At 42.5% G+C, this 24,486-nt stretch overlaps 3 protein-coding genes across 7 annotated transcripts in view; 1 reads left to right on the top strand and 2 right to left on the bottom strand.

Moving 5' to 3' along the window:
• ZFYVE26 (zinc finger FYVE-type containing 26) overlaps positions 1-6,751 on the bottom strand; it is a 46,848-nt gene extending 40,097 nt beyond the window's left edge. For all 5 annotated transcript variants that reach the window (XR_007631415.1, XM_050335004.1, XM_050335005.1 and 2 more), the window contains exons 1-5: positions 6,312-6,751; positions 4,831-4,909; positions 4,030-4,119; positions 1,655-2,207; positions 156-286 (exon numbers count right to left, since the gene is read on the bottom strand). Coding sequence is in view for 4 of the 5 variants with exons in the window: in XM_050335004.1 (XP_050190961.1) it covers positions 156-286; positions 1,655-2,207; positions 4,030-4,119; positions 4,831-4,909; positions 6,312-6,751 (1,293 nt within the window). In the remaining variant the exon portion in view is untranslated. The remainder of the gene's footprint in view (positions 1-155; positions 287-1,654; positions 2,208-4,029; positions 4,120-4,830; positions 4,910-6,311) is intronic.
• A 1,276-nt stretch (positions 6,752-8,027) lies between these two features.
• On the top strand, positions 8,028-12,129 carry LOC126650349 (galectin-related protein A-like). The gene is made up of 5 exons (XM_050335002.1): positions 8,028-8,112; positions 10,214-10,302; positions 10,750-10,924; positions 11,290-11,474; positions 11,981-12,129. Exons 1-4 carry the CDS (start codon positions 8,089-8,091, stop codon positions 11,431-11,433), a joined length of 432 nt encoding a protein of 143 aa, XP_050190959.1. The 5' UTR covers positions 8,028-8,088; the 3' UTR covers positions 11,434-11,474; positions 11,981-12,129.
• Positions 12,130-12,255: 126 nt separating this feature from the next.
• On the bottom strand, positions 12,256-24,486 carry PLEK2 (pleckstrin 2). The gene is made up of 9 exons (XM_050334995.1): positions 23,017-24,486; positions 20,281-20,445; positions 19,199-19,380; positions 18,457-18,548; positions 17,951-18,138; positions 17,344-17,445; positions 16,033-16,116; positions 14,864-14,942; positions 12,256-13,697 (listed from the first exon to the last, which is right to left on the bottom strand). Exons 1-9 carry the CDS (start codon positions 23,065-23,067, stop codon positions 13,570-13,572), a joined length of 1,071 nt encoding a protein of 356 aa, XP_050190952.1. The 5' UTR covers positions 23,068-24,486; the 3' UTR covers positions 12,256-13,569.

Here is a 24,486-nt window from a genome sequence, read left to right as displayed (position 1 = left end):
GTTATCACCAGTTATCCCATTGTTGCAATTAGTCATAACCCCTGGTAAACATTATATGAATACAAAATGCTTCTGTGCACCACCAAGATATAATCAATACAGGGACTGACTTCAGCCTCCATTGGGTTTCCCTGTTAATGATTTTATGGCTGTACCAGAATCTGTTCCAGAAAGTGCTTGCTGCTGCTCAAGCAGTAGAAATAGGCTGTCTTCCAAGAAGAAGCTTCTATGGGATCTGAGAACAAACTCATCACAGTTCGCTCTGTATCCAGCTGCTCAGATGAACCTAAAAAACGTCACAAGAAGATGTTTCCAGTAGAGAGGGGTACCTTTAACAGAGGCATAATTGCTATTGATTTAAACTGAGAAACACTCAACATTTTCTCAAACACTAACCGGATGTTACATGTTAACAGCTTAGATTCTCGGATATTGTTACTGGATAACAAGAAGGTCAAGCAGAGAAATTTGATAAAAGGTCAGACTGGAAACCAGGAAACTGTCTGGACAGCCATTAACATAGCAAGAGCCTGCTGAGCACAGAGATTGTTTGCATCAGCTCAGGTTACTCTGCCTGACTTTGTTTAGCCATACACATATTCTCTGTATGTTTCATGAATTCTCTCTTGTGCTCTGAGATGCTGTGCTGCTTCACAGGGCCGTGGCAAGGACTTATTCAGCACAGGAAATTCTCAGATCTGTGCAAAGTGAGATCTGTGCAAAGTGAGGGTGAAGGTACGTGGATCTCCACTTCTCTTGCCCCAGGAGGAAGCACGAATTGTAGTTATTATCAGAAATGCTAGAGTTGGCCGCACCAGCCTGAACTTCCCTTCAGGAATCCCTATGAGCAAAGGGAGGAGAGAGGATCCAAACCCCACTGACTTACACCTCTGTGTACAGAGGTGAGCAAAAGAGGGTAGGCATTCTAGTTCTTCCTCCTTGCACACTCACCTGCCACTTTACTGACAAGATCATGAGCATCACTTGCCATTCAGCTTCGGCTGAGATCCTCACAGAATATGCTGAGTTGGAAGGGACCCATCAGGATCATCGAGTTACAACTAAATCTACCAGTCATAGGGAGCTACAGAGGCTGGGAAGTTATGGCTGGTACAAAACCAACAGCTGGGCTCTGGCAAGTGAGCAGGTAATCAAACTGCATCTTCTTTCCAGATGGGATATCAGACCACTCCACATCTCCTTCCACTTTCAGAAGTTTACTTTTCCAGTATTAAGGGGTTTGAACATTTTGGGATTACTGAGGTAACCGAACTGTTACTGGCCAGAAACGGAACATCCTCCAACATGGATGACCCTGAGCTGGAGTCATACTTTACATACCTAAGGACTGTCAATCTTCTTACAAGCAAGGTCTTCATCAAGAGAAAGGCAGAGTAGATTGAAATAGAGGGATGGTAAAGGAAGTGATCACAAAAGAATATAGCATAGACTGCAGAAACGTAGAGAGAGAACTGGTGTTCCTATGCTAATTCCTGGTTGAAAGGATCATTTTAGCATCAACTTTCACAAGACTCCATGGTTTATTAAGGCACCTTAGCAAGAACACTGCTCGACTTCTTGACAGCTTGCCTGTTTAATGCCTTAATGCTTTTGTTAAACAGGAAATCAAAACAAAGCAAAAAGTGAAACAAACCTTTTTGTATAGATTTTGACAACAAAAACTTTTCTCTTTTTCTTTCTGTGAGAACACTGCTATAAAGGCTTAACAGGCCATGGCTCTGTTTCCTCAGCATACAGCTTAGTAGCTTCTCCTCCTTCAGTGGGCTTCCCTCAGCCCAGCACACATCCAAGAGCTCCCTGAATAGGTGCTTTACTTCATCTGCCTGATGGTCCACATCAAAAGTCACTATACTGAGAGCAGCATAAATTGTATCTACTAGTTCTCTTTGATCTAGTTCGGCTGAAATCTCAGAACTGCCTTGAAGCCTCTGCAGAGATTTCAAGGAGTCACAAAGAAATTCAACAAAGATGTTCTGTAGAGAGCGATACTGCTGGAGTGATGAGCTGTGTGTGCCTTGTTCCTCCTGGAAGAACTCCAGCAGGGTTTTTGCCCTCTGGGGAGCCCGCAGCAAAAGCTTCCGGAGAGCTGAAACAACATCCAAACTGAATTTGTGAGAACAGTCATCTCTTCTTTTGCTGTCTGTGATGTGCTTGTTCTGGGTGCACTCAAATGCTTCAAACAGTTCCTGGTAGGGAAATAATAAAAGAGCAAGCCTTTTAGACCCCATTAATACATGAAATGAATTATTAAAAAAAATATGAGAAACCTGAAAGCAAACAGATAAATCAATTTGGAAACACCATACTACCTAGGAAATCCATTATTAATGGTCCACCTTATCCAATATCCTTCCTAGAAGAGTGGCTATGTCTGAATATGTAACAAAATATAAAGAATCCTATAACACACAAGCACACTGTAAGGACCATGTGTGACCAAGATACCATAGTTCACAGGCAGGTCCTGTGAGGTGGTTGAGGCACCTCTTAGCAATATATTGATGTGACTTCACAAGTCACTAAGAGCATGATGATTAGTGGATTTTTTCTTAATCCTACTTTTCCAGATTCATATTATCTATCTACCAACTACATCATCCTCATGCATTTTCCAAACTTGTTTAAAACTGGCCAACAGATTCAGAAGCCACTTCTTTCTTAAGCAACAATAATATTTCTTCCTAACAGAAGCACACCTACAATCCAGAACTAGGAAGGGAAAAACAAGCAGAAACAAAAAAAATCCCAATTAGCTCTCCCAGTAAGGATTGGGAAAGTGAGGGACAAGTCAGTTGAAAAGCACTTAAGCAGCACTTGCGGCACTGCTGGGAAGAGGTGGTTGGTGTGCATAAAAAATGAGAACAGAAGACAAGTCCACAACACGCTTTTTTTTCATTTGCTGGATCAAAACGTAGCTCTACCTTACCAACATACCTCTGACAGTAATTGTGACAGAGGTTGCTGAATCTCATGTTTCTGTGCAACACTGGTGGACAGTGTGGACACTCATGACCTTGGAGGTTAGATGGTAACATGCACAGACTTCATTACTCATTAACAGACTTTCAGCAGATTTACTTTAATCAACATCCAAGTTTACCTTGCTTGTTTTCATCCTGTATCTTTTCATTCTGTATCTTTAGGAAAATATTGAATATCTTTTCCTTATTCATATTTAAAAGTTGCCAAGAGCTTCTGAATATAGAAGTTTCCATTTTCCTCTTAAAAAATGGCAAACCAAAAAAAATAATCCTTAAAGAGAATCTACAGGACTAGAAGCAACACCTTACGACATTTCACACAGTATGTCAGGTCTAAATCTGTTGTAACTAACACCAAATTATGGCAGTTCTACAATAAGTAACTTTCCTGATTTTCTGCTCTATACTTGCTTTTGATATTAATCCATCTTTGCATATTTCCAAGTATTTCTCAAATAAATCAGTCTGCATGTATTAATTAAGAATGGAAAAATGGGTCCTGGACCTCAGAGCACCCATCATACCAATTATCAAACAACACTGGTGATAACAGTAGAGCATTCAAAAACTTCCAGGAATGGGGAAGAGGGGTGCATAAAAGATGAAAATTAAGATCTCAGGAGAAAAAAAAAGAAAATAAACATACTTTAAAAATGTGCTTGCTGACTATAGTTTATTTTAGCTCACAGTGGGTTTTAGGTTTATGATTATTACAGGTGTCATTAGATATGAAACTGTGGCAAGTAGCTGCAGTCAGGACTGACGTGTCTCAGAAATACCACGTAGAAAAACCTGTGCTGCCTGCCTGCAACCTCCACTCTAGCCAGAGAAATCACTTGCAGGTACATTGGATTAACTTGAGAAAGGGATCTGAATTACACTCCCTTTCAATTGCCTGGAAGATTATTAACACATTAACCTCTCAGGCAGGCAAGTTATCAGGGAGCATTAACTTCAATCCCACATTCTGCATAACTGGACATTCTGCATAGCTAACAAGAGGAAACAGGGCACAGAAGTAGCTCACCTTTAGGACTTCCTCAGAGACATCCTTCTGTAGTTCTTCTAAGAACACTAAAAATTCAGTTTCTCTCTGAAGGACAACTGGAACAGTTTTCTGAAACCATATATGAGTATGGGAAACATATTAGTCAATAAAACTTTTATTTATCTACATTACCATATAAACCTATCTTAGATATTTCATTAACATTGTGAGGCAGACTGAAATACAGCTCTGAAGATACCTTGTTCTCAATTAAAGGCTATTCTGCAATTAGGTTCTGCTTTCACACCAGCTGATTTTATTTATCCGAAAGTTTGGAAACAGGGATAAGTGTCACTTTGTCAAGAATTACAAAGCCATCAATTCCTCAGAACATAAAGAAAAAATGCAAGTCTAAGTAGCGACAAGAACAAATTAATTTTTAAAAAAGGATGCATATCCCTCACCTTTTAAAACTTATAAAGAATTGTCTGATGCCAAAAGTATTTTATCGTTAATGTAAGAAAGGTGCTACAGAAATGCAGAAGTTGATACACTCGTGCTTTTCATTTGTACGAATGCTCAAAGCGAAAAAGCCAAGTTCCAATATCTTGAAAAAAACCCCTATTTTTCTCTCCAGCGTGAAGACTAACAGTTGTTTCTTGACAAATTTGTTAAACATAAAAGCAACGCACTTCTCCAGATACCCTGAGAACTTAGTTCCATGAAACGTGGGAAAGGCTACCATTTATATAAGCAACTGGGTGGACATTTTGCACTTGGAAGTCAGCTAGAAGTCAGAGCTATAAACTGCGTTTGCAAGTCAGTTAGATGTTTCTGTACCTGATTCCTGGCAAGCCATTTTTCCAGCACAAGAAGCCAAAGCCATGCTGTTCTCCATGGGCTAGAATTCTGTCCCCATCTAAAAAAGCAAGAAGCACATACACTGGATTATACAAGGTCCAAGATCTAGGAAAACACTGTTAGAGATAGTTTTGATTTCTGTATTTCTTTGTGTAAGATAAAACCAAAGATGACTAGAAAGCTGAAGACAAGTCAGACAGAAAACAATGAAGAGGAACCTGAATATTGGTGCTGCTTGCACATTAACTCAGTGATTTCTGCTGCGCAGATAACTGCTTTTAGGTTGGCCATATACCACAGGCATAGTTCTTCAAAACAATTGCACTTATTTCTGGTGTAAAGTTCAGTCGGTATAGTCCTCTTTGAGCAGTTCAGCAGATTTCTCTGTAATGTGACCACTTGCCAAGCACTGCTATTTCCTGTTCTGTCAATTTCTACCCGAAAAACTGAAACACTTTTAGGTCACAGCAGCCCAAGTGCAGCTCTATGCCCAAACTAAAAATGAAGCAATGTACTCATTAAACAAAGAATCCCTCTAATTTTCTTCAGCTTTTCACATGTTCCACTTGTATATACATCCCAAAGTCTATACAGTTATGGAACATATTCAGTACTGTCAAAGGGACTAGGAAAAAGAAAAAGCACAATATAATTTATTCTCCTCTAAAAATCTCAGCACTACTAACTAAAACCTTTAGATGTGATAGCCTGTCTATCAAAGATAAAAAGACTGAAAATGCTCATGTTTCACATGGCTATTACCAATATTCATCTAACCATGTGCACACCTTCCTCCAGACTCTAACTGCTGTTAGTGTAAATTGTTTCTTAGAACCATTACAAATGTGTAGAAGCATGATCATCTGATTAAACAGGAGGAATACCAATATTCCCTGAAGTGCCAGAAAGTCACCCTTCATATGCACCTACTTGAAAAGCAGTGATAAAACGTAACTAGGATTGAGTAAAACAAATGCCATTTCAAATTCCGGTGTGAGAAAAATAAGAAATCAACAGCATAATTTGAGTTTTTTAGAGTTTACATTTTTAAAAACTGTGAGGTTTTTCAAGAGCTGGAGACAAGAGAACATTTTGAATAACTCCAGGGCTCATCTTGGTGGTTTCATTTCTAAATTAACCGAGGCTCAGTGTCAAAGGAATGTAATTTCAAAAGTTGTTCTTTCTCCTTCAGCAAAATCTAACAAAATCAGTTCTGAAATGCTTACAAGTAGTTTTAAGCTTGTCTCAAACACCATGTCAGCCACGTAAATGGACACAGCTCGTTATCCCAGTGGCCTGGGAAACCTGCTATGTTCGTGGTCAGTGATAGTGTGTCCACGTTTAGATAATAGGACCACTAGGAACACCGAAGGCACCGAAGCACTGAAATAGGTGCTACTTCCCAGATCCCACCAGGCTCCCCACACAAGTCCGCTGAGCCAGAGCAGTACATTACTTACCTCACCCCCACGGGGCACGCTACCAGAGCCTGAAGAATTGCCTCCACCTTCCCGGGACCGTCACCGCGCCCCTGGCTCAGCTGGGGCACGCAGGCCTGCGCGAGCTCCCAGTGCCCATGCCGCACGCACTCGCAGAAGAACCCAAAAAGACGCTCCACCGAGACCGCTTCTTCGCTCCCGAAAGAATGCATCTTCCCGGGACGAGGGGTGACACAGGCGCGTTCCCTGTCGGGGCAGGGCGCGGCCGCCCCGGCGGCGCTGGGCTCTACTGCACGGCACTGGGCTTTACTGCACGGCGCCGGCACCTCCGCCCCGCAGCGCCGCCATTTTGGCCGCTGCCATCTTGGCCGCCGGCTCAGCTGAGCGCCCCGCCGGGCGGGCACGCGGGCAGGACGCCCGCCCATTGGCCGCGCCGCGCCGGGATGTAAATAAACCGCCATCTTTGCTTGGGGCGCCTGACGCCGCCGAGGGAGCCCGGGCAGCGCCAGCCCCGCCCTCCCCGCTAACCACGCCCCTTTCCCGCCCACTGGCATCACGCGCCAGCTCCGCCCCGTGCTCGGGCCTCGCGTGGCTCTGATTGGCTCCCGCCCGAAGCTCCGCCCCTTGGCTGGGACGCGGGGTCCGTGAAGGGGGGAGCAGGGCGGGGTTTGTGCGAGTGCTCTGTGGTGGCGTGTGGGTGTGGGGTGTGTGCAACTGTGCACACCGACAGAGAGAGAGAGGGGTGTGCACAGGGGTATAGACACGTCTCTGCGCGTACATTTACCCCTTGTGTAGCTGTATAACCCTGTAGGTATACTGTATGTATACCTCACTCTGGTACATGTATATATATATATATACACACACAGAAGCGTATCTATACCCACATATATACACCTATGCTTACATATACCTATACATATATAGGTATATACATATATACCTATACATATACCTACAGCGTATACGCCCACATATAGGTGTTTATATACAGTGTACACACCTAGACCTGTATAGGTGTATACAACAACCCACCTACGTCCTGAGGACCTCGCTGCCACCGTCCAAGCTCGCTTGGCCCCGGCAGATGAACCTTAGGATTAAAGGGTGGGCTCAGTTCCGCGCACACTGTGTCTCACCTAAAAAATCCAATGCGCAGGCTGGAAGGTGGAAAGACCTTCCCCGGATCTTCGCTCGCGAAGACTGGCCCATTATTATTACACACCTAGACCTGTATAGGTGTATACACCTATATATAGGTGTATATATAGTGCTGCAAGTTGTGTATATATATTATTGTTTATATTATTTTATATAAATAAATAAAAACAATATATTTTATTATTTTTTTTTATTATTTTTATCCCACTGAGAGAAGCACATTGAGAAGGCAGAACTGGTGTCAATAAATAAATTACTTGGGGTTTATATGTATTACATATACAAATAGAGTACTTTATGCACACACAGAGAATTTTAAATAGTTGTGTAAAAACATGTAGGTACAGGTGCAGACAGAGCTCCAGCCATGGCTGGCCAGGTGCTCCTGTGCGGGGCAGCGGGGTCCCCCTGCCCTCTCACCCTGTTATTTGTGAGCTACCCCAGCAGGACGAGGCGCAGAGGGCCGTGACTCAGCTGCTGGGCTGGGTGGTGTCCAGCCGGTGTTTGGCAGAGATAAGCCCCCCCCTCAGCATCCTCCCTTTATTCCGGTTTTTTTGTTTGCTTTTGTCCTGACGCACAAAACAAAAACTCCTCTGTGGAGTGCTGCGGCGAGGCAAGTGTAAGAGGCAGAGCGGTGATGACAGAGGAGAGGTGTGCCAAAGTAAGTGACTGAGCGAGTCCCCAGGGCTCCTGAACGGAAAATACGGGAAGGGAGCTATGTCCATGTGCACATGCTGGGACCCACCAATAAACCGCGTAAGATGCTGCAGGAGTTTGTACCATTAGCTCCTACGGCTTCCCGAGTATTTTTAACCTGTCCTGTCAACTCCACATCAGCAGATAAATGGCGTGTGGGCAGTCATGCCTCTGAACTTTCTCCAGCCATGCCAGGCAAGCTGTAACTTATGAGACCATGTCATTGTTGTTCAGTCTAGTGAGTTCTGATACCCTGTGCTTTTAGTCATGGTGCTTACTATGGCACAGCTCTGCACAAGTGACTTCTCAACCTGTACTTTCACTCTGGGGTATTATTTTGTATCTTGTCTCTTCTCTAGGCAAGAAAGGAGCTTTAGTGGGACACAAAACCTGTATGAGGATGGACTTCATTTATCCTGGGATCTTTAATGCTTATTATGCACTCTAATTGATTTATCCAGTTTAAAGTATTTCCCTACAGTCAGGCTCCTTCCTTGAGAAGCTGCTTCCTTGTGTTAGATATGTCAGGTGCTTGATGCTTTTCTTTTTTTTACAAAGTTCAAAACATACCTGCAGGAGTCATCTGCCCACTTCTGCAAGGGTAAATGTACATTATTAACAATCAGCAGTACTACTGTAATTTTTGAAGGTACTTTTTAATTAATTTCTTCCAATATTGACCTTGTTAGGAATTAGAGGTTTATTAATATATCTGTGAAGTTGTAAAGGTAGCTGGATGTAAATATCAAAGCTAGAAAATGAGTTGCATAAGGTCATCCTAGCAGAAGATAGAACTAGTATATTGAAATTAGGAAATGAGGAAATCTTGAATTTATGTGTGCATGTTGTGCAGGTCTTCTGGCAAAACTGTCTGAATTTTTACCTTGGAACACTGGAACGATAAAGCTCTTCTTATCTAAAACAGGGTCTGTTGTGCATTGCCTTGGAATATTATCAATGTTACTCAAGTTGCTACTAACGTTTAGTGTTTTATAGCAGCTTCTTTCTAAGTGAATCTGCATAGGGAGTGATTACATGCTGCAGTGTGGTATTCTGACATTTACATTTTAAAACAATTTCTGAAAACGAAGAGTCTCAAAATATCCCTATCACTTGTTTCCAAGCTCTCTCTTTAATATTTCCATGTTGGCTATAGCCTGTATTATTTCCTCCAGTAACCATCAAAACTGTTAGAGAATTACTTGAAAAAAGTGAATGTCTTTGGATGGAGTTTGCAACTACAGGTGTCTGTGAAAGGGACAAAAGTAAACCCACCAAGAAGCCATTTTCTACCTTTGAAAGAGTGTGACTTTTCGAAGTCACCTGTGAGGGCGTGGTGAAAATGCAGCAGCAGGGCAGCATCTCTGCTGGCTTTGCACTTTTATGATGGAGCACAGAGGCTGCCCGGCCTGGTGTAAAGCCTGCTGGTGCCAAATTAGCCCGCCGAAATCTGGTAACGAATTTGAGTTGGCACAGTAAGTTCATGCAGTCTGTGCTCTGCATCATGCTGCCACAATGCTTTTCCTCTGCTGCATGGAGCGCTGCAACCAGTTTTATTGTGTCATCAGACCACAGCAGCCATTGCCATCTCATCCCAGGTGTGCCAGCCTTCTGGGTCCTGTCCCCCCACAGTTCCTGCAGCACCTTCTCTGGTCTTGGGGAGTGACATCAGTCACCTGAAGGCAGTAGTGGGTGTTCCCAGAGCCCTGCCTCCAGGGGTCTCCGTCACACAGGTCACTCAGGTAGAGCAACGACAGTGGCCACTCACTCCCCTTGCTGACAACAATTTTGGTCGAACACTGCCCAGGGGGGCCAGCAGTCTTGTCAGGCAGCCAGTGCCTTGTCACCAGGCACTCACTTATTGGCAGCCCTCTCTCTCCCCTCAGATGCCAGAATACAGAATTTATACTGAGAGTGCAAGAAGTACTTCAGGCCAGAAATATTTTTGAGTTCTTTTGTGCATGTAAAAAATAAAACCAATTTATATTAGGTGGCCAAAGCAGCCATTAAAACTTCTTTACCCACATCACTGACTGCAGCCATTTTTCTTTCACTGTTCCCTGCAGGTGGAGCAATATGTTGGTGAAATTAAAGGTGGCCTGAGACCAGCCATGAAACTCACAGTCATAGGGATGGTACACTCCAACCCAAAGAGGTAGGTGAAGGTGGGGGATTCACCATGTCATACATGCTTCTACCTGTTTTCTAAACTCAGCAGCTTTCTTGGAAGTCTGTGCTCTTTGGAGGAAGAAAGTCAAACAGATTAATAATTTATAGCTTTACTTAGGTTTCCTGCACTTAGATCAAAGGTCAAGGAGGAGTTTACTCTTTGACTTTGCTGGCTGCTCTGACAGGATTTTCTACTCCTTGCCCTTATCTAATGTGAACTAGAGGAAAGCACACAAGTGGCATTTCTCCTCCAGGAAGAGATGCAATTCTCAACCTGCATCTTGGTTGTCTGCTGGGGGTTGGAATCAACACCATTTAAAAAGCAATCTGACATGAAATCAACACCTGTCTGTAGTCTTTAAAGCATCTATCATGTTCACCATGTCCTTTAACATTTCTGAAAGCTCCAGTAATTTAACTGGGTTTTTTTCAGCTTTTCAGTGACTCTGCTCTGTGATCCAGTGGATTCAAACAAAGATGTTGGGATGTTATTTACAGTTAACTTCAGTGAGAAATCCATCACCCGAAATGCACGAATTGGTGGGAAATGGGGAAGAGAAGAGAAGACTATTCCGTACTTTCCATTTACAGCAGGCGATACGTTCAAGGTAATCTTTAGGGTATTATGAACAGGGTAGAGAAAAGGAGGGGAGAAAGGTTGAAGGCTATGTATGTGACCACAAATAGCTAACTACTGGCATTGACAGGTTAACTAGTCTAGTATGGCACAGACAGCAACAGTTCAAGCTCTGATGATAGAGATGCATTCCTTTCTCCAATCTTAGTGAGAGTACTCCCTGCAAGGAGCTTTGCAGTATCATCTCAGCAGCGGCTGTTATTTATTAGGGGATTTCAGAAGAACTCGTAGACTTTGTACTTCACTACCCCCGTAACATTTGGTTATAAATCCATGCTGGTGAAATCAACCCTGCTGCTGACCTCTAACACCCTTCCCTGTCCTTTTCCATTGCAGATGGAGCTCTTATGTGAACACCAGCAAATACGCGTCTTGCTTGATGGACGGCAGCTCTGTGACTTCACTCACCGCATTCAGCCTCTGAACTTGGTGAAAGCTTTGCAGATCTCAGGGGATATCAAGCTTACCAAAGTGGCTTGAAAAAAAGGAGACTACAATATCACCGGAGGACAGAGGAAAATGTACTTTTTCTTGTCTGAGAAATGTTTAATCTCTTTCCTCTGGTTGATTCCGGAGAGTGGGAACTGTATTTTTTTGATTTGCTGATGTGTTTGAGATATATGCTTTTTTTTCTCATACGCAGTCAGCAATTGCAGAGCTATGGCTGGTCTGGGTAAATCTGAGAGAAACTTTTGGCCTCCCAAACTGCAAGATTGATGATGCTGTGCAGTATCTCAGATCCTTGTGATCCCTTAACCCCTCCACGTGTGCCAGGTGGCAGAGCTCAGTCCTCTGCAGGGGGTGGCTGTTAGCCTTGTGACTAGAACTGGGCATTATGTAGGTGGTGAGAATGAGAAGAGAGAAGCAGGAGACTTTCTTGTAAGTCAATAAGGGAATCTGATGGGCCCCAGCAAGGGGGCACATTGTCGGGAGGGAATTGCTTTTTCTGGAAGCTCTGCTCAATCAACACAAAGCCATCTGGGCTTCCAAGTACAGATTGCCTTACCAACATCCCTGTCTCTTCCAGGTAGCTTTTCCTGAATTGAAAGGTTTCAACAGCCATGGATTTCACAGTCTTCTCTGGACCAGGCCTAGGATATAGTATCTGTAGCTGAAACTGCATTGACCATTTTTGTATATAATTAAAACTGCATCTTTGCTGGCAAACTTCTTTAAATAAACTCCATTAAAAATTTGAACACATGTAAGCGTTGTGCTGTTATTTCATTGCCGTAGCTTTTGAAGAAAGTCCTACATACATGGCTATTCTAATAAATATATAAGCATATATCATATGCTGCCTTTGGTGATAAGACTATTTTTTAGTACCCAACTTGGAGAACATAAATTCTGAAAAGAGATGGGTCTATGAACAGAGAGCTATCAAATTCCTCTGTAACTTCAGGGAAGATATATAGCATATTGCCTTCAGAGGGCTTTTGAAGGTTCTGATGAGCTTGGCCGTCAGATACAGGTACTCAGATAAAACAAGAAATTTTATAAAAATAGTAAATCAAGTGTTTTAATAATTTCCTACATTCCATTTTACCCTCTGGTGTCTCAGTTTATGTATAAATCTAAAATTACAGTGAATGAAACCATTATTTTTCATATACTCAAACTGCCCTCTGAGAAAAATCATATTTCTAAAGAGCACAGGTTATTCAAACTCACTGTTTTGGGGGTTTGTTTTTTTGTTTGTTTGTTTTTTAATATATATATTTAATGATATTAAAGACAAGTTTAGTAGACAAATAATGGAAAAATTAATGACCTAAGATAGAAAAAGCAATAACCATATCTGCTACTATAATTCTCAGCCCAAATGGTTCTCCAAGATAAATGGACTTATGGTGATAATTGAAAGAAAGGTCTTGCTTTTATGACTGAGTGATTTCTTTCAATATATTCAGCACCAGTAATTGTCTGGAACTGCCATGGGTCTGATTTGATACTCAGGATCCTGTACTGCTCTGGTATTGTTACCAGCACAAGAGTAATCTATATAGTGGAGAAGAAGATTCTTTGGGGTTTTTTCAAGTCTAACAGAGAGCCAAATAGTAAAGCAGATGGATGGACAGGCAGATCCCTTGTTTGTTTTGCAGTACTGATTATCCTGGCAGCTGGATTGTGGCTTAGCACAAGATTCATGTGGTATACCAAGAAAGGCAACCTCAGACACCAGCACCTTCCATGACTTTGATGTTTCAGCCTTAAAAAATTAGTTTATGAGCCCCTTTATAAAGGGGAAATAAGCAAGACATTTCTGCTTTAAGGTAAAGCACAACGTGGATCTGTCAGGTATAAACTGAATACTTGTACAAAAGATTCTTTTCTTCCATCTCAGAATACTGTATCTCATCATTTCATTGTAAAGCCCCATTTGTCTGTATCCACCTATTGTCTTTTGTCTCTTTATTGGATGGTAAATTCTTGGTGGAGAATTATTCTGGACGTTAAGACACCTAGGATGCTGGTCTGCCAGGAATTGCTAAGTGTTATGGTAATTCAAATAACAGAAATAGACTACCAAGGGGAAAACAATACTCCCAGACAATGAGAGCAGAAAACTTGGTCACAGCTGTGACTTGTCATTTGGCATGGAGTCCACATTACTCATGTCAGTGGTTTGATTGCCTCAATCCACTGCACTCGCTCTGCCTTGGAGCTGGCCTGGATATAATAATGAATGTCGTTCTTGGTGATGATTTTGAAGAGATTACCTTGCACATTGCCCTTAACTCCTGCAGAGAGGAAAGAAAAAAAAAGATCAGGAAAGTGCACAGAGAAAGGTTTTCTGGCAGATATGAAGCTTCATAGGGAAGAATTTAAATTTAGTGAAGTATGGAATCAAATATTCCCTTTTATTATGGATAAGACCTCTAAAGCTTTGATTTTCCTTCTGCAAAATCCCTGTAAGTGTTCAAGGCCAGGTTGGATAGGGCTTTGAGCAACCTGGTCTAGAGGAAGGTGACCTTGTCCATGGCAGGGGAGTTGGAACAAGATGATTGCTGGGCTCCTTCCAACCCAAACCATTTGATGATTCTGTGATTGTATGGAAATAAAGATATAGTATAGACATTCCTGCCATAGATTGTATGAACTATGTGCACTATGCAACATATATATAATAGTCTCTCTTTAGATGGAGACTATTACTCGAGTTATACACTGGAGGGATGAACTCCCTACCAGTTTGTACAGTAGATAGGTTTGCTCCTGCCCATATTTGGGTTCCTCCTAGCAGGGAAATCTATTGTCTATCATGTCCCCCTGCCCCATACCAAAGCTTTTATAGACCCTCTCTTTAAAAGATGTTCAGTATTCGAGATCCACACACTGTGCTTACTGTCATAAAATAAATTGCTTCAAAAGCAGAAACATCTGCTCAGCCAGGGTTTTAGACAAATGCCTAAGCTAAGCATATGCTCTCACAGAACTGTTTTTTGTATTGCTGTGTTTATGTCTCCCCTACATTTGGCTTCTAGCAGATCAAAAAGGAAGAGGTAATAGCATAAGTAGAAAGGGCATGCAGAAAAGGGATGGCATCAGAGGATGCCTCAAAACTTTGAGTTAAACATCCAAAATGAGGGTATTTCCTGTTTGTCTGTTAACGCTGGAATATTAATCAGTGTCTTAGGACTGTTTCAGAGGTCATACGACTAAGAAAAGTCCATAAAACCTTGGAAAGACCCAAGGTACATGGACATAATGCTAAAAAAAGTGCCCTTTGGTGTGGATAACCCAGCTGTACAGGGATTTGTGACATGCCTCTTCTCCTGTTTGTGAAGGGAAATGAAGGGCCAGCACACTTGTGCATACAAACAGCCATACACACAAACCCATCCCCGAAGACTGCATTGCTGTGTCATAAATACGTATGTACAAAAGTTTAGAGGCTTGTACTTACCTGCTGGGACTCCATTGTCCTCTAGAGCTGAGACAAGACAGCCACGGAGGGAGAACCCACCGACTGGTTTGTTTTCTTCCTGCAAAGAAAAGGGAAACAAGGCTTAGCTGGAAAATATCATTAAAATAATTTCCCAGAGCACATACATTATTTTTAGGAAGTTGGGGATGTAATGCCAGTCATTTCATGTATGAAACATCCATTGACAAAAGAAGTCAATTAGAACATATAATTAAGTCTTAGATATTTATCTGATGTGGAGATCAGTTTAAAGCACAAGGGTAAGCAATCACATTTCAGACTTATGTATAGTTTTATCAACAACACACATTGAGTATTATATATATATTTCTGCAAGTTTTTAGCTTCCTGCTTTTTGCTGAGACTTTATGAGAAAAATGTGACTGTTTTCACTAGCTGGCTGGTGCTCTTGTTTCTTGCCTTCAGGTTCTGCAGTTTGAGTTTATAGTATGACAATGGTGAGTTCCAGAGGTAAAAAAAAACACAAGGGAACAGGCAACAAAAAGTAAACATGCTCTAAAAGTTTTTTTCACTGGTATATTTTTCTGTTTTCTTTAAAAGTCACATAAAACGTTTCTATACATTATATTTTTTTAGCAATCCTGTTGGGCTCTGTTGTACCCTATGCATCTGGGTTGCTCATAGTGATTATTATGTCTATGAAGATAAATTCTACTATTCCATGAACAAATTTAAAACTGAGCAGTAGAAATTCCTATAAATACTCTGTCATCAAGGAGACCCTATTCAACGTTAGAATAAGAATGTAAAAAATCCTGGTACCAGTATGACCCTCAAGTGTTGGGATATCAGCCCAGAAAGATCACATCCCAGGAAGAATCCCTGCAGGACCATGGTCCCAGATTCTGTGGGTGCAGCAAAAGACTAATCCTCAGAAGACTTCTGCCCCTTGGCTAAGGAAAAGGAATCTCACTGTGAAAAAGACAGGATGGAAGATGCAGGATACAAAATCCTACAAGGTCAACCTCCTAGGGTAAGGTCAGAGAGGTTTAATTCCCCAGGAAATGGGTAGAGGAACCCAGAAAGAGACCTGTGTGAGAGAAATATTTACAGCATAACTGTATTTTCATTATAATATTTAGATCTTCAAGAGTATTTCTAGGGGTGGTAACTTCCCACTCACGTACCTTAGTGGGGTCATAGTAGTGCAAAAAAGCAGGATCAGCTCTCAAAACAAATTTCCTCACCTTCCAGTTTTTCCTCTTGTGCCCCTGAAAAATGGAAGAATTGAAGTTACCACCTCCTGAAATGGCCATTTTCCTGCAGGCTGTAGGGGAGACATAAATATGTAGCAAAAAAAAGAGCTTTTGGAGCCAACAGAGAAAAATCTTTCCTGACATCTTGGTAGTTCCCAGAATTTTCTCCTTATCTTCCTTCTTCACACATTGATAATTCCTTCCTCTCTTCCTTCCCTGTGCTGAGAACTAACAAAGCAAAATGACAGGACCAAATGAACATATCCCTGATTCCCTTTTAATATTAAATATGGGTCTCAGATTAAAACTCATGCCGTGTATGCTCTGAAGGGATTATGTCAGATCCTTTTGCAGCTCTGGTTTTGAGGTTCTGGGTGCTGCCCCTTGCTGCTGCTGACCGTGGGAAGAAGCTCCTGGACAGCTTTCATGTCCTGTGGTGATGGAGGGGCTGCCCTGCCAGCCTGTGGGGATCCCCCAGTGCCCCATCAACCCTTGTGGCACCCTGGCAGCTGAAGGAGGGAGGGTTGGGAAGCATCTGGTGATCCAGTTTGCACAACACCCAAAGTCAGAGCTTTCAGTACAAAGCTCCAGAGTAGAACTGTGGCCATACAGTGCAGGTAGGGTTCCATTTACACGTGGCTGTGTTATGCTTTGAAACAGCATGATTGCCCCTCATCTTTTTCACAGCAAGGATAAGAAATTAAATCTTGCAGACCAATCCTTTAAACAGTTATTGCCAACAGATTTCACCGCCACCACGGCACCCACATGTGACATGAGTGACTGCCCACAGGTAAATGTCCACTTCATAGAAAAGTCAAACTACTCGGCTTTGAAATTTGTCTGTGGCCAGCAAAGCATCATCACTGCTCACACTACCCAGATGGGATACATTAAACCAGAGGAACAGTGGCTCTGCTTGGAAGTGAGTGTAACACCTCTGGTGGCATTTGGAGCTTATGTTGGACTTTTGCTTCTGACACTGTTTTGTACCTTTCAGTATACACTCAATATATACAGAATATCCAATTAATCTTGCCTGAGCAGCAAGTTCCATAGCACACTTCTTTATAACTAGATCCTCTTCACTGCGTGATCTCTACCAGTAGTTCTGACAGGCAAGTTAGTTCTGCTGGCCACCACTCTTCAGCCCTGCTTGTGTAAATCACATTTATTCTCTAAGAAACCCTACTAGCTGCCATTTCTTCTGTTTCCCAGTGCAAATTCAAAGACTGTGCTTACCTGTTTCACTAAGAATCCTTGCTTCACAATTGTGCCACTTAATTCAGAGATGTTAAATTGTACCTCTTCCTTGGAACTGGTATTTTTCTTACCACTCTCAGCCTGCAAATAGGGTAAAGATGGTTTCATTTTTCTTTTTAATCTAAACACACTTTTAAGTACAAAATCCTGCATTTTATTTTCCTTGAGCTGTTTTTAGCCCGTATTTCCTGAGTGAATTCTACTCCATAGCTTTGCTGCTAAACTTTGTAGTCCCATGATTAACAAGCACGTGCTGTGTACATGCATTGTGACCCTGAGCTGAAGTAGAACTGCAGCATGGCCTCCAATACATGCAGACACAGCACTGCACTCCAGGGACACACCCCTTTTAATGACCAATTATGTAATTTGTAGATCCCTCTCTAACCATGTAGCTACTCGCCTCCAGCAAATGTGCCAGTGTTAGTACTAACAGCCTAGAGCTGCTCCTTCTGCATATTCACTTTCTCAGCCTTCATATTTTGCCTTTGATTGCAAGCTCTGTGTGTCCTCTTCACCACTACCCCAAATCAAGCATGTGACAAGGGGCAGAGGATGTGCTGCTGTTGGCAGCTGCATCACTTACAAACATGTACAGTGCAGTGGAGTCGTCAAGGAATTTCTCAGAGGGGTCGCTGAAGCGCATGGCCTCAGTGCTGCGGGTTCCCACAGGCCTGATGAAGTTCTCATCCATCAGCATGGATGCCAAGGTGACAGCCTCAAATCGTGACACAGCAAAGTTGTTGGAAATGAGCCAGTCTACCAGGGCAGAACCTGCAGAAAGAAAGGCAGCTCTCATACCAACGCAGTGTGCTCTTCTGAGGCAGGGCAGGTGGTCTCCTGCCACACATTTTCACTTGCTGAAACGTTTTGACACCATCACAAAGGTTGTTAATGAAGTGCAAGGTTGACCCTGTGTGGGGTCCTATGAGTGCTTCCATATATCGAAAGAGCCAGAGAGAAAGGTGTTGGAGAGCTTGGCTGCACCACAACCGAGCCACAACTGCCATATGAAAGGAGGATAGCAGCTCCCTTGCCTCTGCAGTGCGGCGTGTCAGATGTGAGGTGGCTCTTTGCCTGCAGTAGGTGTACCTGTGAAGGTCTCTTTATATCTGTTGCCTTGATCCAAGTTGCGGGTCAGCTTAATTCCAGTATTGCTGTCATACATCCTCTCCACTATGTCACTGTAAGTGAGAGCACAGCACATCAGTAGATGAGAAAGATAGGCAGAAATTGCCATGTACTTCTGTCAGCTCTTGGGGTGTCCTCATGATTACCTACATAAAGATGAGAAGAATTCTAGGTACTCCCCCAGAATATTCGTCCTAAGTAAGTTCTAGGAAAAATTCAATTCTTCCAACAGCAGCATTAAACAAGACGCCTCACAAAGTATTTTACAATTTAAAGTACTTCAAACTGATCTATAGACAGCCTTGATTTACCTGCTCAAGGCAAATAAAAATTAAATGTTTCTATTTCCTAATCAGTTCTCTGTTTCCTCTTGTTTAACATGAAATCTTAGTCTGGATTCCAGCTACCAGCTCACCATGGCATGAACAATGTCACCACCCAGTCTTTCCCTGATAATTCATCTTCTGAAGTAATATATGAGGTGTTGGTGCAGAATCCACATACTCCAAAAAGATAATGGTCAGGAAAATGTGCATTCCCTGGCAAAAGTATGTGCAAACCTAGGACAGGGCAGCCAGTTTAGAGCTTCCTGGCCACATGGAAGTGGATCAGTGCAGAGTGGAGCTTCCCTTGACCCTCCCCAGCCATCAGATCAGGTGCTTTGCAAGCTAGAGAAATAGAAGGAGAAATGGCTTACACTTACTGTAGGCTGATATTATCTAGCAGTTTGAAAGAGTTCTTCATTCTGTGAAGTTCTTGTACCTGTACTGGGTGACCAGCATGAATAGCTCCAGTGATGTCCAAAGCCCAGGAGTCACGCTCCTCCCTGGAGCAACATTCAAGGAAATAGTCTGTATTGGTTTTTGTCTTTAGTTTGATGAGCAGCTGTGGAGAAAGATGTGCAAAGCAATAACATTGTTTAGCTGTTTCCCTCCTCTTGCATTTTGCTGCTTTTAGCACTGACCAAAGTGACACAAAGAAGTCTGATCCCACCTGAGCAGCTCAGAGTAATTCTTGTTCAGAAGGATTGTGGGCACAACTCTGGGTTTGGGTTTTTGTGTGTTTTTGCTACCATCCCCCTCAAATCCCTGAGTTTTCAATTCCAAGCATGATTCATATGCATGGAGGTCTCAGTACTTAAGAGAGCAGACCACAGAATGGATTACTGGAGTGTGCTGCTGACTGTGGAGCTTTTCACATCCAGGTCTCAACAACTACAAACCCTCACTAGGCTCTTTCTGCCATGAGAAGTCCTGAAATAATCAGCAACTTCCAGTCATTTCCGTTCTGGCCCCATGCAGAGGAAGTCTGTATTGCCGCTACCCACGGGAGAGCAGAGAAGTGCAGGAGGTACTAACCATTCCAGAGCCCTCTTGATGGAAACTTTCTACAGCAGCAATGTACCATTGATGAAGGAAAAGGGAGTCTGCTCTGTCTGCCTGGGGGCACCCCATGGATAAAGCCATGTTTTAAGGCAACTACCATAGATAATGTTTCCCTTTTTCCCATCCTCAGCTTTTATTGAACTGCTCATGTACCCTATGTTTTTTTTGTTAATGGTTGTGACTCACATTTGGGCACAGTGAAGGGCAAAGACACAAAAAGGGGGTTCATTGCCTCTCCTGGTTACATTGCTAATGGTAGCTTGCTTTTGACTGGGCTTAATTCTGAAAGCACCCCAGAGATATGGTTGCAGTAATCAAAGAAGTCAGGAGGAGAGGAAAAGACCGGTAAGAAGTTAGAAAGTGAGTGACATTGAGAAGAGATACATATTTTCAGTCATACCGGTCTGTTCTCATATTCCAGGCATGGACAAGTAATAGTGCAGCCATCCAAAAGGATCCTGCCCTTTGGAGAAGGCTCCTTCTTGCCTCCTTCAATTTTGTAATACAGCAGCTTATCCTGAAGCAGAACAAACCATCTCACTTTCCAGTTACGAACAACATGTCCCTAGAAGGGAAGAAATCCACATAGCTAACTTTAACACAAGCATTCAGAAATTACCATATTTTCATATTTTTTTCCTTCTTTTTGTTTTGTTGTGAAAATACCATAAACTAATAGGAAACTGCATGAAAAGAAATGAGAAAAGTCATCATGAGTCCTGTTCTCCCTGAAATACACATTTTTAGTAACAAAATAGAACAGCTCCATCACTATAAAATCACAGAGCAACAGAAAAGTGCTTTGCTCTTTTTCCAAAGAAAAATTCTTTGATGGCAAGAATTGTTTCTTGCAAAACTCATATGAATTATCTCAAAGAGCTGTCATTTAGGTGCACACCTGTCTAGTACAGGCAAGAACAGGGCTAAATACAAAATGCGTGAAGGCTCTTGACAACCAATTCCTCTTTTACAGTGACCCTGGGGGATGCCTTTTTTTCTTCATTTTGTTGTGACTCTAGATGCCAAGTGGTTTTGCAAATGCTTTGCTTGATGAATTAGCTTTTCCTTACCTCCCCTCTTACTACTAATGAGTAGTTAATTTCTATCCTACCTGTCTCCGATCTCCTGGGCTAAAACATTCCCTGTGCTACTGTTTCCTGCAAGAGAAATATGTTTTTTACTGACAAAACACTGAATAAAGGCTACTGCCGAATGCCTCCAGGATTATACCAGAATACAGACAAAACCTCCTATTTCCTCTCTGTAAACAGCCCCCAGCTCTCTTTAGTCTGGCTAAAAGATGAGCAAAGCCAGCGGGGGCTGGCACTGGCAGGCTCAGTCTTGTCAGATGGTGTCAGGTCCATCTTTGCCGTGTGAGGACCTGTGTTTCTACAGGCAATGGAATATTACAGCCAGCAGGCAAAGCATGGGGTAGAGGAAGCTCTGACACTTGGGAGAGGGTTGGCATGGCTAGAAAAAAAGGAAAATGTAAGGTCCAGTTGTGGCAGGAGTCAAAGCTCATTAATTCTCTGTGAATGAAGGGGAAACTCAGAAATTTCCAAGTAAGGGTGGAGTAATAAGTCTCTAAAATCCAGGGCATTTTAGATCCAATGTCTTCTAGTCTATACTAAATACAATTTATCTAACTTGAGGTTGTTCTCCTCTTTGCATCTCTCTGTGTTGTAAAGTCCCTTGGACATTTTTCCTGTATGTTCTTCGCTATAGCTCTTTTCTTTCCTTCTTGGAGACGTTCTCTGTTTCAGGAGGTTGCCTTACTTTTTTTACTTTATCTTTATCTGACTTCCACACATGTATTTTGTATTTATAATGCATTACGATACATAATTCAGTAATTTATAATGCATTTAGATCATCTCCTTGCTTCTGCTCTCTTCTTAAGAAAACTCTGTTTTCTTTACCTGATCCCATCCCTTCCTCCTTTTCTCTCTCTGGATCCCTGGATGTTTTCTCCCTCAGTTCCTTTTAGTTGCTTTGTTTGTGGTGTCTGTCCTATCAAACTGTGTGCCTCAGTGATGTTGTACAGCCTGCCGGCAGCCACAGTTCAGTGTGCTGTGATAACCTATTCCTCTCATGCACTTGCTGCCCTGGCTTCTCATCTTGAATTCAATACTCAAGAGCCAAAACCCACAACTCTAGCTCAGAAAAGAGACCAAGAGCTGGGGCTACTCTGTCCTTTCTGCTCAAGGGAGGAAGGGGAATAGCCCCTTCTCCACGTGGAGCATGGCTTCACGTGATCAGTGACTGGCTGGCTGACTGGCTGGGAGCCCTGCCAGGAGAGCTCCTGACCAGGATTACCTTCATGTTAGCACCAGAAACACTGCCACGTACCACAGAAAAGCATTTCCCAAGGCGTGGCAAAGCTTTGAACAAACCTCTGAATCACATTTTTTATATGAAACCAAGGACCATAATTATCATTGAGACAGGGTCATGGTACTAAGAGCAGTTATGTCACCTCCTAAATTGCCTTCTTGTGTCCCACCTCTGACTGACTTGATCTTGCAGGGAGAAGCATTGGGAAGGCTGAAATCTGTGACACATTCTTTCAGCTCTTTTCACCACATTTTGGCTTGAGGTTATGGAAGAAAAAAGTTATTTCAAATGCATTTTTATATTTGCATTGCTCTGAGCCCCTTCAAAAAGGATAACCTATTCTCCATTCTCTCATATGAAATGGGAAACCTTGCTCAGCTGAATCACTAAAGAAGGCACAAGCCATCTTAAGAGACTGTCAAAACATCTCCCCTCTCCCAGTCCTCCCACGGTCGCTTCTGCTGCTGCTGCAAATGTGCTCTTTGCAGAGGTGTGGGCAAGGTGCAGACATGTTGGCTTTCTAACACCTGAGCAATCCTGATACCTAATTCCCTTTCCTCTGGGTAAATGCCAACACAGGAAAACTTGAGGGTGGGTAGTGAACACCTGCAGTTCATGCAGCTCACCTGGCAAGCGTCTGCACAAACCTGGAGGAGCTCCTTTCCCAGGAAAAGGCAGGAGCCCCTCAAACCCAGCACCCAACAAGTTGCCTTGCCATGAGTCCAGGTTCGATCCCAGTCCCTGCTCAGGGGTTGCTTCCGCATTTCAGTAGAACTACACGAAGGGGGACCAGAGCACTCACCCGTTTGACAAGGAAGCCCTCCTTCAGGATTCCAGCTTCTTCCTGCATCATGGCCAGCAGGGAAGAGAGCGGAGCCACTGCCGAGAGTTGCCTGAGCCCTGGCAGCCTGTCCCTCTGCACATGATTTGTTTAAGAAAGCTCATTTTTCTTTGCTCCCCTCCTCCAGGGTGACGTACTCTCCCTACCCTGTTTTTTCCTCCCTCCCTACCTGTGAGACATTAGTACAGCAGTGAGCTGGCTCATACATTACCTGCCCTCTGGGAAGTAAAACAAACGGATGTCTAAAAAGAATCTTGAAAGAATTTCACAGAATTTAGTAGAGAAAAACCGACACAGAATGAGCTGGATAATATAAGTACCTACATGATGACAAATCAGGTATTGCATGGGAGAGAGAAGTAGAATTATAAAATAGCATCCCTCAAAACTTCAGACTAATCAACTTGCTTAAAACTTCTCGTCTAAAAAACACATCTCACAGGAGTTCTACAGATTAGCATGCTGTATAACAGATGGAATATTACGATTACAAGGAGACTTTTACAAACCTTACAGTAACTTCTTCTGCTAGAAATTTATTTTACCGAAGAAGGACCGAAGCACCTAAAAGACCACTCTACTTTCAGTGACCTCTGGACATATAAACCAAGACTCTCAACCTAATATCCTAAATCCGTACATAAGTGGGCTTTCCGTAAGGCAGTCTGATTCATGAACACTGTGCAGTGACCTCTTGTACCTCCTGAGAACCTCTGAAACAGAGTGCCTTTGTGTGTCTGAATACAAGCTTAGATGTTTATTGCATTTAAGACTTTGTCTTTTGTCCTGATGAAATAAACCAGTATTAGCATTTCAGGCAGCGCTGCTGTTCAGAAATGATTTGCTGTACTGTTAGCATTCCCTGACTTGTACTAAAATTAAGATGATATGCGTGGGCAGAGCTATGCCTGTGATAAGAAGTACAAGGTAGAGCGTAACAAATAAACAAAAGCACTTGTTGCTATGTAAAGAGTCCAAAGGTCAGTAAGACAAACTGACTCAAATATTTCAAGGCACACTTTCATGAACTGAGGAAAAGGAACAAACAAATAATTTCTTTATCTTTATGCTATTTTTATAATTTTTAGCTAGGAATAGCAAGACACACAGAAATGAAACTGACATTGTACCGGAAACAACCCAGAGAACAGTTCTGCAGAGATCATGAGAATACGAGTGACTGAACACTACTTGAAGTTAGAAAAATTGATTCTGCATAAAGAGAAAACATGCTGGCTGAGATTTCAAAAGCAGTGTGACCCATATGGAAGTTACCTATGTAGTTCCTACTGTACACCCTTTGCCTCTTGGAAAAAAAGCAGTCAGTCATGATGAAACTGGTTGCATAAGTAATTTCCCAGCATGTTTGTTCTTCAGTCCACCTAAACTAAGTACGGTAAGTTTAATAGAACACTTAAAAGAGTGTTTTGG

Source organism: Myiozetetes cayanensis, unplaced genomic scaffold (genome assembly GCF_022539395.1).
Source record: "Myiozetetes cayanensis isolate MyiCay16 unplaced genomic scaffold, myiCay2020 scf6-25, whole genome shotgun sequence".
In the NCBI taxonomy this organism is placed as follows: Eukaryota; Metazoa; Chordata; class Aves; order Passeriformes; family Tyrannidae; genus Myiozetetes; species Myiozetetes cayanensis.
This window is presented reverse-complemented; position numbering and strand designations above follow the sequence as displayed.